The sequence below is a fragment of the Ictidomys tridecemlineatus genome, chromosome 5, assembly GCF_052094955.1.
Source record: "Ictidomys tridecemlineatus isolate mIctTri1 chromosome 5, mIctTri1.hap1, whole genome shotgun sequence".
In the NCBI taxonomy this organism is placed as follows: Eukaryota; Metazoa; Chordata; class Mammalia; order Rodentia; family Sciuridae; genus Ictidomys; species Ictidomys tridecemlineatus.
Window position 1 is genome coordinate 177,043,412 of NC_135481.1, and position 16,786 is coordinate 177,060,197.

At 49.1% G+C, this 16,786-nt stretch overlaps 1 protein-coding gene across 2 annotated transcripts in view; it reads right to left on the reverse strand.

The window, feature by feature from the left end:
- Positions 1 to 2,231, reverse strand: part of Snta1 (syntrophin alpha 1) — a 30,829-nt gene extending 28,598 nt beyond the window's left edge. Inside the window, exon 1 of one of the 2 annotated variants that reach the window (XM_078051633.1) lies at positions 1,768 to 2,231. In XM_078051633.1, the coding sequence (XP_077907759.1) occupies positions 1,768 to 2,077 (310 nt within the window). In that variant the 5' untranslated portion in view covers positions 2,078 to 2,231. The remainder of the gene's footprint in view (positions 1 to 1,767) is intronic. The other variant, XM_078051632.1, reaches the window with a different exon arrangement.
- Between the last annotated feature and the right edge of the window lie 14,555 nt (positions 2,232 to 16,786).

Here is a 16,786-nt window from a genome sequence, read left to right on the forward strand (position 1 = left end):
TAACTTTGTGTGCCCATGGAAAGATCCTGCTTCCCTGAGAGTCAGTTTGCCCATCTGCAAAATGGAACTTTATATAAGTTTCTTTCCAGCTCTGACACTCTGAGTGTACACTCTGGGATGGGTCTGTTGCCCTATCCCATGCCAGAGTTTGGGGGTTAGATGGGTGTCCACTCTCTGATTTCCCCCACTTCCCCCATTAGACCCTGTGGGTTAGCTGCCTGGGGATGTGCCCTTCCATTGGAAAGAACCAACTCCTCTATGCTCTCTAGGGGAATCATAGTCTGATAATTAAGGTTCAAATCCCAGCTCTGCCAATCACGGACAGTGAGATCCTCTGAAAATCATTTTCCTTTTCTGAGTCTCAGTTGCTTCTCCTGCAACATTGGGATTATGTCCACTACCGTTCATCACTTGTTGCCAAGTTGAGGTAGATAATGAGCCAAGTGTACTTTCATAGCACTCAGGACATAGTAGTAGCATTCACTATCATTCCCGCCCCCTCACCCAGGCCAAAGGGTTTGGCAGCACCAGTGAACACAGCCAGCCCCAAGCAGGCAGCCTGGGAGGGGACAGTGCACAATCAAGGTGACAAAAGGACTGACACCCTTTCCCAAGGCAGCCTGCTGAGACTGGAGCTGGGATTCTGACTGGCAGATGGACAAGAATGGTGAACCCAGCTACTGGGGATATGAAGGGATTTTAAGCACCGTGGTTAGCTGCTTTTGGAAGTCCCTCCTGGCCTCCATGTTCCTCTCATCTAACAGCAATAATAAACCAAGCACTTAATATGTGCTGGCCCCATTCTCATAGGAACATCACAACTCTATCATCACCTTCATTATACAATTGAGGGAACTAAGTTTCAGAGATGGGAAGTGACTTGTCCAAGTTCACACTGCAACCCTGGACTCCAACTCATTCTGGTTGACCCTAAAGAAGGCTGTCAGGGGGCTGGGGATGTGGCTCAAGCGGTAGCGCGCTCGCCTAGCATGCGTGCGGCCCGGGTTCGATCCTCAGCAGCACCACATACCAACAAAGATGTTGTGTCCGCCGAGAACTAAGAAAAAATAAATAAATGTTAAAATTCTCTCTCTCTGTCCCCCTCTCTCTCACTCACTCTTTAAAAAAAAAAAAAAAAAAAAAAAAAGAAGGCTGTCAGTCTTAGGGGCTGAGAGCTCTCCAGGAGGAAAGGCAACTCTGGGTTCCCCCTCTCCATCCTGGGTAAAGCAGAGATGGCCAGGTCAGGAGTCTCAAATCCAGCTGTCACAGCTCCCTACCCAGGTACAGAACCTTCCTGGGGCCTCAGATATCTAGGTCCTCTCTGGCACCGCCGGCATCACCTGTGCCTGCATCTACATCTTCTACTTGAGCTTCCCAGACTCCTCACCTTGCCCCACCTTGGTTCTCCCTCTGGGACTTGCCCCCAGGCCTCAACCCTCTTTCTCCCCTGCCTGCTTTTCTGGGGCCCCTCTTGTCCTTGATGCCCACTCTAGCTTGCTCCTTTCTGACTCCTATGGCTCCTACCCATGTGTCCTTAGCGCACCCGCGATCTCCTCCACAACTGTTCCTGGCGTGGCATCCTGAGACCCCCTCCGACCTTGGTGCTCTGAGTACCCTGGGTTCCCTCTCTCTCCTTCGACTCCCCTTAGCCCCAGACAGAAGGCCTCCAACTCCACGTTATCCGTGCACTGCCAGCCCCCGCGACCCCTGCGCCCTCGGCGGCCCCACAGACACCGCGACCCGGTGCCCTCAGTGCCCCGCGCCCACCTTTGATGCTGATGCCCAGCCCGCCAGCGTCGGCCTTGCGCACCGTCACGCGGCGCCGCTGGAGCAGCAGCGCTTCGGGCAGCTGCGGGGGCGCTGCGCCCGGCTCGGTGGCGCCGTTGAGCTGCGCGGGCTCCGGCTCCCGTGGAACGCCGGGCTCGGGGCCGGGCTCGCCGTCGGCGGGGCTCACGGTCAGGGCGTCCTCGGTCAGACTGAGCAGCACCCGCTGCCACCGCTCGCCGCCGGCCCCCGAGCCCGCCCCGGCGCGCAGCTCCAGCAGCCCGGTGCGCGGGGCACGCCTGCCTGACGCCATCTTCGCCTCCGAGCCCCCCGGCCTCCGCGCTCGCCCGGTCCCGCCGCGCCCGGTCGCCTCCGACCGAGGGCCCAGGGCAGAGGGCAGCGGGGGCCCGGCTGGGCCAGCCGCCACCCTACCCCGGGCTGCTGGAGGCGGAGCTTCGGGGGGCGTCACGGCTCGGGGTGTGGCTAATACCCGGGGGCGGGGCGGGGCGGGTCCCCCTGCCAGAGCGAAAGGCTGGGACGAGGCCGGCAGCCTAAGGACGTGGGGCACGACTGCTTGGAGGGTGGGACTAGAGGCGTCGGGGCGGGGCCACAAAGTAAGAGAAGGAGGCCGATGAGGGGTGGGTGCTGGGTGGGGTCTCGGGGGGGCAGGGCTTCATGTCAGGGGCTGGACCCAGGGATCCCGGGACCGAGGCTCGGTCCTGGGAAACGCCGTCAAAAGACCCAAACTGTTGCTCACGGTCTTGGAAACACAATGACAAAAAGCCAAACCCTGGGTCCTGGTGCGAGGGGTTGGGCATCTGGGCAGAACAACGTGTGGCGGAGCGCTGAGCTCCAGGGACTTGGCCGTCAGGTTTGCTAGTCGGGGAGTTTCCAGAAGTTGGTTTCCCATTCTGGTGTCTGGGCTTCGGTCTATTTGCCTGACTTAGTGTGAGGTGCAGCTTCGAAAGGTAGCAGGCCCTGCCCATTTGGAAGGAGATAGTCCCAGACTCCATTTAGAGTTTGAAGAGGGATTGAACTCTTACACACTGGAGAGGAGCCAGGAGTGGTGCGCATGCCTGTAATCCCGGAGACTCTAGAGGCTAAAGCAGGAGGATTGCAAGTTCGAGGTTAACGTCAGCAGTTTAGAGAGACCCTCAGTAACTTAGCAAGACCCTGTCTCAAAAGGAAAAATAAATAAATTTTTTAAAAAGCACAGGAGATAAAGCACTTATGGGTACAATATCTAGTACTCCCCGAAAATAACAAAACTGGAGGGGAGTTTAAGAAATTAACACCCGGGGCTAGGATTGTGGCTCAGTGATAGAGAGCTCACCTAGCGCGGGCGGGACCCGGGTTTGATCCTCAACACCACATAAAAATGAAGACATTGTGTTATGTCCATCTACGCCTAAAAAATAAATATTTAAAAATATAAAAAAAATAAATTAACACCCTGCTCTGTTCACAGTTGAGTACACAAAAGCTCAAAAGCCCATATTGGGAGGTCTAGCAAGAGAATCCAGAACTTCCGATTTGTGAGAGGTTTGCAGGGTTGGATGCTCTAGATTTAGACGTCTGGAAACCTAATGTTGAATGCTTGCCCAGAAACTCAGTCAACTCCAAGTTGACCTTAGTCCCTGAACTTCACTTCTCTGGGTCTTGATCTCATCTATGGAATGGGAATCCTAATTATCCCTATCCTGCAGGACTTGTGTAGGGATTGAATCAAAATGAAAAGGCGTCCTAAACTGTCAATGTCTATACCACTGATAAAATCACTTTCATTATATACTTACTATGGCCAACTGCAGCACTGAGTTTTTTTCATGTATTATCTCATCTTTATAGTCACCTCATGAAATCTCTACTGGAAACCCACATTATACAGCCATTTGCCGGTCTCCGTTGCCCCTTCCTGCAATCCCAGCAGCTCAGGAGAATGAGGCAGGATTACAAATTCCAGCCTCAGCAGTTTAGGGAGATCCTCAGCAATTAAGCGAGACCCTGTCTCAAAAAATAAAAAGGGCTGGACACAGTGCACACTCCTGTAATCCCAGCAGCTCTGGAGGCTGAAGCAGGAGGATCACGAATTCAAAGCCAGCCTCAGCAAAAGCGAGGCGCTAAGCAACTCAGTGAGACCCTTCCTCAAAATAAAAATAAAAGGACTGGCGGTGTAGTTCAGTAGTAGAGCACTCCTGGGTTCAATCCCCAGTATTAATTAAAAGGGCTAGGGAGTAGCTCACTGGTGGAACTACCTACATCCAATCCCTAGGATGGAGGGGGTGGCTAGAAGAAAAAACTTGGATTGCAAGGTCTAATTGGCCAGGCTGAGGCTGTGGCTTAACCATAGCACACTTGCCTGGCATGTGTAAGGCACTGGGTTCAGTTCTCAGCCTCGCATATAAATAAATAAAATAAAAGTCTATCAACAACGAAGAAGAAGAAAAAAATTAACAACAACAACAAAAAAAACGGTCTTATTAGCCTAGATCACACATTTATGAGCAGGATAGATCTGGGATTCAAACTGAGCATTCCAATGGCTGGGCATGGAACTGCTCTACTGAGTGTTAAGACAGCTGCTGAATATGAAATAAGGCCTGCTTTTTATCAGAAAAAAAATCTCATCACATCACACACTACAACTGGCCTCCTCCATCTCTGTCCCTTGTCTCCATCTTTCACTCCCAGCTGGAACATGTTGGACAATAAATAGGTAAGGCCACACTATTGTATAGATTCTCTGCACCCTTGGGTAGAACCCTCCATGTAAAATACTATCAAGGAAATAAAGAGAAAACATAAAACAGGCACATATACAGTTGTCCACAATAAACTTATCCACAAATCAGCAGACACAAACCAAAGTGTCCAACAATAGCTCTTTACCACTGGAAATCCCCTGAGGCCATGTATTGATGTCATTTATTCAGTATTTGTTATATAACAGCACATGAGTGGGCTGATTTATATACATTGTCATTTAACCCCCACTTAAACTGCCCGCATGGTGCATGCTTATAATCCCAGCTACTTGGGATGCTGAGGCAAGAAGATCCCAAATTCAAAGCCAGCCTGGGCAACTTAGTGAGACCCTGTTTCAAAGTAAAGATGAAGCCCAGTGCAATGGTACACACCTGTAATCACAGTGATTTGGGAAGCTGAGGCAAGAGGATCCCAAATTTGGAGCCAACCTCAGCAATTTAGCAAAATCCTATCTCAAAGTAAAAAATAAAAATGTTGGGAATGTAACTCAGTGGTAGAGTGCCCCTGAGTACCACACACACCAAAAAAAAAAAAGTAAAAATAAGCTGGGCATGGTGGCACAAACCTGTAATCCCAGCGGTAATCCCAGCGGTTCAGGAATCTGAGACAGGAGGATCACAGGTTCAAAGCCAGCCTCACTCAGAAACAGCAAGGCTCTAAGCAACTCTCTAAATAAAATACAAAATAGGGCAGGGTATATGGCTCAGTTGTCGAGCGCCCCTGAGTTCAATCCCGGTACTTCCCCCCCCCTCAAAAAAAAAAAAAAAAAAGAATGCTTGCCTAATACGAATGAGACTTTGGGTTTAATCCCTGTACAATGGAGGTTGGGGGTTGCAGGGAGAATAGACCTCTGTTCTTACCTGAGTCTATCTGGCTTCCAAGTTCATATACCTCCTGCTTTTTTCTGAAGCACACATAGTAGGAGGGGATGGTTTTACAATTCATTCATTCAACAAGTATTTATGGAGCAGCACAGAGGTACACACCTCTAACCCCAGCAACTCAGGAGGCTGAGGCAGGAGGAGCACAAGTTCACAGCTAGCCTCAGCAACTTAGTGAGAACCTGTCTCAAATTTAAAAGGGCTAAGGATATGGCTCAATGGTAAAATACCTCTTGGTTCAATCCCAAGTACTTCCAAAAAATAAAAAGTATTTATTGAATAGCCACTCTGTGTCATAGTGTTAGGTGTAGAGATTAGTCATAAAGAAGACACACAGGGTCTTACCTCACAGAGCATACAATCCAGTGGGAAGAATGTTCTCACAGTGATGAGAAGGATATGTTTGGCCCAGCACTGTGGTGCACACCTGTAATCCCAGTGACTCTGAGGCTGAGGCAGGAGGATTGCAAATTCAAGGTGAACTCAACAACTTAGTGAGGTCCTAAGCAATTTAGTGAGACCCTGTTTTCAAATTTTAAAAGGGCTTGGGATGCAGCTTTTTTGGTCTAATGCCTCTGGGTTCAATACCCAGTGCATATTTTTTTAAAAAAAGATCATGTTCTGGCATATATATGATATATGTATGACACAATAAATATATGGAAGAAAGAAATGGGGAGGACTGGGGGAGGAAAGAAAGAAAAAAGGAAGGGAGGAAGGGAGGAAAGGTAGGAAGAATGGAAGGGAAGTGGGAAAAGGAGGGAATTCTATTATATATGAGCATTGATATTTCAAAAGCATGATTTTGCTTAAATATTGTACAACAGCCTGTGAAGTTGGGGGTAAGAACTTAGGATCAGCAAGAGAATCCCATCCTCCTTGGCTTCTGGAAGCTTCCCTTCGATGGTAGAGAAGGGACATACGGAGACAGCAGGCAGGAGACGGAAGGAAGCGAGGCTCCTTTCCCAGGACCAAAGGCTGGAACCAGATTCTTAAAAGTCCCCCCACGTACTGCCCTGCTTAAAAGAGACTTAGTAAGACCCAAGCAAACTTAAAGAGAAAGAGCCCGGGAGGAAAGTCCACCCCTGGGCACCGTTTCCTGTGAATCAATGGGAGGGGAGAAGCGGAGGAGATGTGTATGCAGGGAGCTGGCAGAGAAGGAAGAGCAGGGGAAAACAGTGGCGTGTGCACACGTGTGCATGTATGTGTAGAGTACATGCATTACACGTGCACATGTCCGTGATCACACAGTAGGGGCAGTGCCAATCCCCTGAGTCATGCCAGCTGACTCAGGAACCTGTAGCTGAAGTAACAGTCTCTTCTTCCCTTGGTCAGCTGATCCTTCTCTGCTGTGACTAACAAATTGCCTCCCTCCACGGCCACAGGCCTGGCTCCCCACCAAACCCCAGTCAGAGCTTCCAAAGGCAACCTGTTCACTCTGAAGGAATCAGAGGTGGGGGAGGGAAAAGGAAGGATATAAGACATGCACGGTAGTGCACACTTTCAATTCCAGCTACTCAGGAGACTGATGCAAAAGTCTTGGCGAGTTCAAGGCCAGCCTGGGCAACTTAGCCAAACTCTGTCTCACAATAAAATCTCTTTTCAGTACTGGGGATTGAACTCAGGGTGCTTTATCACTGAGAGGCACGTCCCCAGTTCTTTTTATTTTCTATTTTTTTTTTTTTTTTTTTTTTTTAAAGAGAGAGTGAGAGAGGAGAGAGAAAGAGAGAGAGAGAATTTTTAATATTTATTTCTTAGTTCTCGGCGGACACAACATCTTTGTTGGTATGTGGTGCTGAGGATCGAACCCGAGCCGCAAGCATGCCAGGCAAGTGTGCTACCGCTTGAGCCACATCCCCAGCCCCTTTATTTTCTATTTTGAGACAGGATCTGGCTTAGTTCTGAGGCTGGCTTTGAACCTGAGATTCTCCTGACTAAGCCTCCAGAGTCTCTGGGATTACAGGCATGTGTCATGGCATCCAGACAAAATGAAATATTTTAAAAATGGGCTGGGGATGTGGCTCACTGGCAGAGTGCTTGCCTAGCCTGTGTGAGGCCCCATGTTGAATCCCCAGTACACACACACACACACACACACACACACACACACACAATAAAGAAGGAGATAAATTTCCAGCTCACTGAAGGCCTTACAGGCTGCCTTTGGAGCAAGGGTTTGAGGTCCTGCTCAGACAGGGAGGTTTCTGCTCAGACAGGGGCTGCAGGGCAAGGAGCAGAGATTCCTACAGTCATGGCCTCCCACACCCAGAGACAGCAGTAACAATGAGTTAACATGAACGACCTACTTAATTAGTGCTTTCTCGGATCATCTCACTTAAACTTACATACAATCCTAGGAAAGAGGTCTTATTACTATTCCCATTAGCCAGATGAGAACACTGAGGCTCAGAGACATGACATAGTAACACAGGCAGTCTAAAACCACAGCAGTCACTGTGACTCTGCACCCTAGGAGACATTTAGGTGTCAGCCAAAGTCTAAGGCTCTGAGGTACTCTGTGGGATGGGAATCAAATGATCCCAAGAGAAAGAGCCCTGGAGGAAAGTCCCCCCCTGGGTACTGTTTCCTGTGAATCGGAGGGGAGGGACAGAGGAGTTCTGTACGCAGAGGAGCTAGCCGAGAAAGAAGATGCAGAAGCCAGGTTTGGGGGGCTGAGGCAGGAGGATTGTGAGTTCAAATCCAGCCTCAGCAATTTAGTGAGGCCCTAAGCAACTCAGTGAGACCCTGTCTCTAAATAAAATATAAAAAGGTCTGGGGATGGGGCTTAGTGGTAAGTGCCCCTGAGTTCAATCCCTGCTACCAAAAGAAAAAAAAAAAAGTATAGAGCAGGAGAAACGGAGCTGGACTGAAGCCATAGGGACAGAGCCAAAAGCTTGTCGCTGTGGTGGTTTTCCTGGGCAAGGCTGGTGATGAGTGACCAGGTGACAGGGTTAGGGTGCTACGGAGTCCGGTCTCGTAGGGCTCCTCCTCTTATGGGCCTTAGGGGAGGGGTTACCTCTGACAAGGCTGATAACCTCCTGTGTCTGGTGTCCCTTACACGCTGCCCTTTAGTTCTCACTGCAGCCCCGTGAGGCGCTCATTCTCACCTCCATTTTGCAGAAAAAGAAATCAAGATTCAGAAAAGGAAAATGTTTTGCTCAAGGTCACACAGCAAATGAACCACAGAGCCCGGATACAAACCAGGTGATTTCTTTTTTTTTTTTTAAGAGAAAGTAAGAGAGAATTTTTTAATATTTATTTTTTAGTTCTCGGCGGACACAACATCTTTGTTGGTATGTGGTGCTGAGGATCGAACCCGGGCCGCACGCATGCCAGGCGAGCGCGCTACCGCTTGAGCCACATCCCCAGCCCCAAACCAGGTGATTTCTGAATCCAAAGCCCTTCAACTAGGCTACCCTAGGACACCGGGCTACCCTAGGACATTGGTTAGAATCAAACACTCAGAGCGTTAGAGAATTTAAATTGTAGACATATGGAATTTAGAGAAAAGGAATGTTAGCACCCTAAAATCTTGGCATTTAGGAGATTCCCTTCAAATGTCACCAGGTCTAACTCCATCACCCACCCCACAGATTCCAAAATGCATTGGTGCTCAAGTCCCGTCTATTAAATGACATAGAGCTATTTGGATGTAACATACACACATCCTCCTGTATACTTTACTTACTTGTTTATTCATTCGTTTATTTATCTGCAGAACTGGGGATTGGACCCCGGGCACTTTACCGCGGACCTACATCCAGTCTTTTTTTTTTTTTTTTTTTTTTTTTTTTTTTTTGAGGCAGGGTCCTACTAACTCACCCCAGGCTGGCCTCAAACTTGCAATCCTCCTGCCTCAGCCTTCCCAGTAGCTGAGATTACAGGCCTGCACCGCTGCATCCAGACCTCCCATATACTGTAAATCATGTCTCGATTACTTATAATACTTAATATAATGTAAAGGTAGGGCTAATAGTTGTTATACTACATTGTTAAGGGAATACCGACATTAAAAATAGCTGTATGTGTTCAGAATAGATGCAACTTTCTTTATTTCAATACTGAGGCTTGAACCCAGTGTCTCATGCATGCCAGACAAGCACTCTACCACTGAGCTACTTTCCCAGCCCTTTTTATTTATTTTGAGACAGAGTCTCACTAAATTTCCCAGGCTGGCTCTCAACTTGCCAACCCCCCGGTCTCAGCCTCCCAAGTAGCTGGGATCACAGGGCTGTGCGCCACGTCTGGCCAAGTGCATTTTTTATTAGTTTGTTTTGGTGCTGGAGATTGAACCCAGGGGTGCTTTACCACTGAGCCAATCCCCAGCCCTTTTTACTTTTTATTTTGAGACAAGATATCATTGAGTTACAGAGACTGGCCTCAACCTTGCAATCCTCCTGCTTCATCCTCCTGAGTCACTGGAACCACCGGCATGTACCACTGCATCAAGGTAGGCAAGGGATTTTTGTTTGTTTGTTTGCTTGCTTGTTTGTAAGTCTTACTAAATTATTTTAGTTCTAGATGGACACAATACTTTTATTTTATTTGTTTATTTTTTATGTGGTGCTGAGTGCTCACACGATCACCACTGAGTTACAGCCCCAGTTCCACAGAATTGTCAAGACCCAAGAGAGCAGACTACAGGGGACAGCTGGCAGTCTCAGTGTCAGCATGAGATGTCAGCTCGCAGTGGGCCATAAATGGCAGTCACAGGCAGGAGAACCCAAGCTGGACTGAAGCCTTAGGGACAGAGCCAGAAGTTTGTCACTGTGGCGATTTTCCTGGACAAAGCTCCCGATGAGTGACCAGGTGACAGGGTTAGGGTGCTGCTGTGTCCAGTCTGGTGGGGCTCCTCCTCTTACGGGTTTTAGGGGAGGGGTTACCTCTGGCAAGGCTGATAACCTCCTGGTCTGGTGTTCCTGATATGATTTGGGATGTCCATGTGTCCAGATGCTTTTGATTTCATTTGATAAGTTGGCACAAAGTGTACGGTCATTCTACCTTGGCATTTGGACTTAAGATGAAGCACTCACGGCAAAACTATGGCTTTACAAAAGGGGTAACTTAGGGATAAGCACAGCCCGAAAGCTACCGTTCAGTTCAGTACATCATGGAGTCACTCAGCGCGGGCACAGCCTGCTCTCCTCAATCTAGACAACCTAAGAGGGAGGTTAGATGGAGACAAAGAGGCCAGGCCCTGAGCCCTGGAGCCTCTCTCCAGCAAGAGAGTGACCTGAGGAAGCAGGACACTTGCTGTGGGATGGGGGCAGGCAGGGTGAGTAGAGGAGGGCTTTTCTCCCAAACCAGACATTAATCCTGGACCCCAGGACAGGAAAATAAACCCGAGAGTGACGACGACAGTTCAAGCTGAGCTCAGGTAGGGAACGCCGGGGAAAATAAGAGCCAGTAGATTCAGATTTATAGTCTGAGAGCTTTTAGTGACAGTCCAGCACTTCACAAAGGAAGAACCAGAGGCCCAAGAAGGGGCATCCTCAGCACCACGTAAAAATAAATAATTTTTTTTAAAAACATAATATTGTGTCAAACTACAACTAAAATATCCATGTATATAAATACTTGTACATCTTTAAAAAAAAAAACAGTGTCAAGGGCTAAATACAGGCTGAACGCTGGAGGGTAGGCAGATTCTGCACCAGGCACCACATCTAAAGATACCAGAAGGGGGCAGCAGAGAGCCAGGACTGCACCGTCCAGAGTACTAGCAATGAGGCCAACTCACCTCTGTCAGAAGACAGGGAAAGGGATAGAGGAATAGCTCAGCGGTGGTTGGAGGTGAGGGGTATGTGAGAGAGAGGAGGGGTGGGAAACAAGGCTTCTTGGGGATTTTTTTGTGTATTTCAGGTACCAGGGATTGAACTCAGGGGCATTGAACCACTGAGCCACATCCCCATGCCCATTTTGTGTTTTGTTTAGAGACAGGGTCTCACTGAGTTGCTTAGCACCTCACTGTTGCTGAGGCTGGCTTTGAACTTGCAATCCTCCTGCCTCAGCCTCCTGAGCCCCTGGGATCACAGGCATGTGCCGCTGTGCTGGGCTTTGTTTTGTTTTGTGTTTTATTTTTTGCCTACTGGGGTTTGAACCCAGGGCCTTCTGCATTCTAAATGATAGGCAAGTACTCTACCCCAGAGCAGCACCCACAGCCGTTTTGTTTTATTTTATTTTGAGACAGCATTTCTCTAAGTTGCCCAGCTGCCCTTGGACGTCATCCTGCTGCATTGGCCTCACTTTTTTCTCCTTGCTACTGAGGACCCAGGGCACAATATCCCCAGCCCTCTTTAATTTTTTGCCCTTCCTTCCTTCCTTCCTTCCTTCCTTCCTTCCTTCCTTCCTTCCTTCCTTCCTTCCTTCCTTCCTTCCTTCCTTCCTTCCTTCCTTCCATACAAGTGGTTTTACTAAGTTACTGAGCTGTCCTTGAACTTCTGATCTGCCTGCCTCAGCTTCCTGGGTCGCTGGGATAACAGTGCCACTGTGGCTGGCTCAACCTCACTTTTTGTTGTTGTTGTTTCTAGGGGTTTGTTGTTGTTATTGTTGTTATATTGTTTTTGTGCTGAGTATTGAACCTAGAGGTGCTTTACCACTGAGCTACTTGCAACTCTCCTGTTTCAGCCTCCCAGGCACCATTGTGCAGGTTCAGCCTCAATTTTGAAGCACCTTCCTCCCTTCTCCATGTGAGGATTACATACCCACAGTGATAATTATTATTATTATTATTATTGCTACATTGTTTTAGCCCATCCCTTCCTTACTCCCCCAGCCTGAGTCACAGACTGGGACAATAGAAAAAAGGAACAGCTTGGGGACCAGACAGACTTGGACTCAAACCCTGGCTCTCCACTGATTTAATGTGTGACCATAAACAGGTCACTTACCCCCTGAGTCTCTGTCCTCATCTGTAAAATGAGGTTAAGAAAATGAAAAGCTGAAATCTCTGGAAGAATTAACTTGGCCTGGGGTAAGGGCCTGACATGTGAAAGAGCCTTCATCAATTTAATCCCTGCTCCTGGCCTTTGAAGACTCTTTTATTGGACTGGGTGGTAGCTCAGTGGCAGACCACTTGCCCAGCACACTAGGGATTATTTCTAATACTGTTAAAAAAAGGATATTTTATTTAGACTTACATTATTAATGTCATTTAACAGACATTCATTGTGGTTATACTCTGTGCCTGGTTCTGTCCTAAGTACTGGGGACAGAGTGGCATTTCAGATCAGCAAGAACCAGGAAAGCACCACTTTGAGTGGGGTGGTCCCCATCAAGTCTAGGGTCTGTATAACACCATTAAAAGCCAGAATACCAAATTCTTGCTGCCTTGCTTTAAATTTTTATTGGGCCACTCACTATGCAATCTCTGAGCCTCAACGACATTATCTATAAAACAGTACAGTTGGAAGTAAGTCTAACTAGGCCCATGCCTGTCATCCTAGGAATTCTGGAAGCTCAGGCAGGAGGATCACAAGTTTGAGGCCAGCCTCTTCAATTTAGTGAGATCCTGTCACAAAATAAACAAGGGCTGGAGATGTATAAATAAAGGGGATTACAGGATCTTGCCTGTTCCCCCTCCCTTGACTAGAGATGTACACTGGCTTCACCATGCACTTCTGCCATGATGTGCCACCCTCAACAGAGGCTCAAACCAGTGGGGCTTCCCAGTCCTGGACTTGAACCTCCAGAACTGTGAGCCCAAGAGAACCTCTCTTCACTTCACTAGTGGCCTGTGGGCGGTATTTCCCTATAGGAACACACAGCTGACCAACACGGCCTCCCTTGAACTTGCGTCTCCCCTGGGCAGTGCTGATTTCACCAGGTTGCTCACCTCAGACGATCCACGCAGCCTGGTTTCAGAGAGGAAGTAAAATCCCAGCATCCGGAAGCTGAAACTGCATCCTGGTTCCGACCCCTATCAGCTGTGCCACCTTGGCCACTCAGCCTCTCTGCTCCTCAATGATGCAAAAAAAAAAAAAAATAGGATCATTACAATATCTACTCATTGGGGTTGCTGTGGATGAAATAAGGTAGTATCTATAAAATGCAAAATATAGTCCTATCACGGTCACTGTAATTATTGTGGCTCCAGGTACTATACCATACTATCTTCCACAGCCACCGTGACATCAGTTCCTGCGGATTTGACCTCTTAAAAGTAAGCTGTGCAGGAGGCTAAAGCAGCCTCAGCAATTTAGCAAGATCCTGTCTCAAAATAAAAAAAAAAAATAAAAAGGGTTGGGGATGTGACTCAGAGGTTAAGCACCCCTGGGTTCAATCACGGGTACCAAAAAAAAAAAAAAGGCTCTGAAAACAGTCTCCATCCTGCATCTCCCAGGCCTGGCGCCGCCTCTCCGTTCACACCTCTATGAAGGACTTGTTAAAACAGATTTCCAGTCCACACTCCACTTTCTGGTTCACTGGGTCCGTGGTAGACCGAGAATAACAAATTCTCAGGTGAGGACCGCGCTGCCAATCCAAGAATGACATCTTGACAGCCTCTGCTCTGAGCTCCTCCCAGCCTCTCCTGCTTGGAATCTTTCACCCCGTCCTTCTGCAGACTGCTGACTCGGAGGACGGGGATCAGTCCAGGGTGCTCAGAGGCTGCAGGCTGGGGTAGGAAAAGGATCAGGCCTCGGGCTCCAGGTTTCCCCCCCACCCTGGAAACTGCTGCTTTGCAACAGCCAGAGTCAGGGTGTCACTAGGACCTGCAATCCCACCCTCGGGTTCACGCTCAGGCCCCTACCTCCATCGCTCTTTCCAGAAGTCCCACGCCGTGCATGCTCCCACCGGTGCAGCTTCCCACCCCGCGTGAACTCTTGCTCCCTGTTTTGGCCCCACACCTCACCCACACTCTCACTTCATCCAAAAAACATTTCATCCCTCTCCTCACAGATGTTTCCCTCACCCTTCTCTGTCTTCTGAATTCCCTCAAAAAGCAGTCACTGGTAATTTTTCCAAATCACAGTAATTACCTCATTACTTTGTTATTAATCGACTTCTCTTGGCTCCGAGGCTCTGTGTGTGAGGAGGGATTCCTGGAGGCAGCCCCACAGGAGAGCTGGCCTGGCCACAGACCCTGGGCTGGCCTTGGCTTGCCTCTCTCTCCCCAGGCCTTTGCTTCCACGTGCTCTGACTCAAATAAAAGGGTGTATTTGAACCACAGGTTCCTGAGAAATGGTAGAGGACAAAAAAGAAGAAGGTGCAGGCTGTAATCCCAGTGATTTAGAAGGCTGAGGCAGGAGGATTGCAAGGTTGAGGCCAGCCTCAACAATTTAGCAAGACTCTCAGAAACTTATCAAGATCCTGTCTCAAAATAAAAATATAGGGCTGGGGATATAGCTCAGTTGGTAGAGTGCCTGCCTTGCACGCACAAGACCCTGGGTTCTAATCTCCAGCACCACATGTGCGCGGATGCATGCGCGCGCGCGCGCGCACACACACACACACACACACACACAAATACAACGAAATGGGGATTGTAGCTCAGTGGTAAAGCACCCCTGGATTCACTCCCCAGGACCAAAAAAAAAAAAGAAGGAGAAGAAACTATGGTCGGGAGCAGTGGCACGTGCCTGTAATCCCAGCCACTCGAAAGGCTGAGGCAGGAGGATTGCAAATTGGAGGTCAGCCTCAGTCAATTAGTGAGACCCTATCTCAAAATAAAAAATAAAAAGGTCTGGGATTGTAGCTCAGAGATTAAGCACCCTGGGTTCAATCTCTAGTTTAAAAAAAGAAAGAAAGAAAGAAGAAAAAAGTGGTAGAAAAAGAAAAATGGTAGGAGCCAGATAAGGCGGAGGCCTGGAGTCACACAGCAAAATAGAGGCAGAACCTAGAAGGAAACCCAGGCCCCCAGCCACCCTGTCGCGGCTTTTCCCTTTTCTCCCCTTCCTTAATCCCCAAGGCAGATCTGACTTGGAGATGCTTCCAGGTTTAACCTGGGGGACCCCCAAACCTGAACACCTTCCTCAGTTTCCCCCCACTTGCCTCCTGATAACAGCTATACTTATTGATTATACTCCCTCAACATCCCAAATGAGAGCTGACTTACTACTCACAGTACCCCTGGGGGGCAACTGCTGACAGTTAACCCATTTTACAGATAAGGAAACCGAGTTCCAGCAAGAGGATCACAAAATTGTAACCAGAGACGTCTTCAGGGAGGACTGGGAGCCTGAACACTTGGCTACTGGGTTGCTGATGTCCTGGAATCCTCATCTGCCCACCCTGGGGCGTTTGGTAGTTCAGGCTTGCAAACGTTTTCTAGATTTAGAAAAAGAATGAGATTTAGTTCACAAGTATTGAGTGCTTACTGTCAACCGATTCTTCCTTGTATTGTGTGGGAGGTCTTGGGTTGGCTTATCCCACCCTTAGGTTAACGTCACCCTGAGGACTATTTTCTATGATAAGGATTTAATTAGCCCCATTTCCGATGGGGAGACTGATAACTGCGGCCATCTCAAGGACTCTTCTGGGGAGCAGATATGGATTCTCTAATGAGTTAATCCTGATTCCCAGACCTCTTCTCACCATGAGGCTCTTCCCCAAGCACCCTCCACTCTAGGCCTCCGCCATCACCATCCCAACCTGACCCGTGGCGCTTGTCCTGCTACTGCATTGGAATCTGTGACCAGTTGCAACCACAGGAGTCACAGAGGCTTGGCCATCGTTGCCCATTGTAAGGTTGAGAAGACGGTTTCCAAGTCCAAGGTCCTCCAGGAGCATTGCCTGGAAATTTCCTCCACGAATGAGATGGGGGAAGAGACAGTCTCAGCAGAAAAGCTGCCCAGGGCAGGAGGTGGCCAGGGCTGAGGGGACTGGGTAGCGGGAGACTAGCCTCGCCAAGCTGGTCAGGATCAGTGGCAGGGGGGGAGCAGCATAGAGGATCCTTTGTCAGGCCAGAAGCTGCAAGGCTGCCCCATCCCCGCCATCTGGCTTCTCCTCCAGCCTAGTGATGCATGATGGGGAAAATGGGGGGGGGGCACTAGGGGCTGCCCACCTGCTCTGCCTCCTGGGATAAGCCAACCCGAGACCTCCCAGGCCCATCTGGCCAACACATCCCCAGGCCCTGACCACCCCTGGGACTCCTTTCCACAGGCTGAAATTGGCCGGGAGTGTGGCCAGCCTGTCAAGGTCACAGGTCACCATTAATCTGACAGAACAAGGGAGGGCGGGCGGGTGGGCAGGCAGCCGGTGTGGGCAAAGCCCTGGCAGTTCCTGCCGTCTGCTCTGGTGGCCCTTGGAGGGAGGCTTTCCTCTTCTGGGAAGCAAGGAGGTTAGAAAGAATACAGAACTCTAGGAAAATTGCAGTTGCTCATATCTCACTGCCTAGCAATGCATGGGAACCCCAGAAACTCTCAGCCATGCATGTT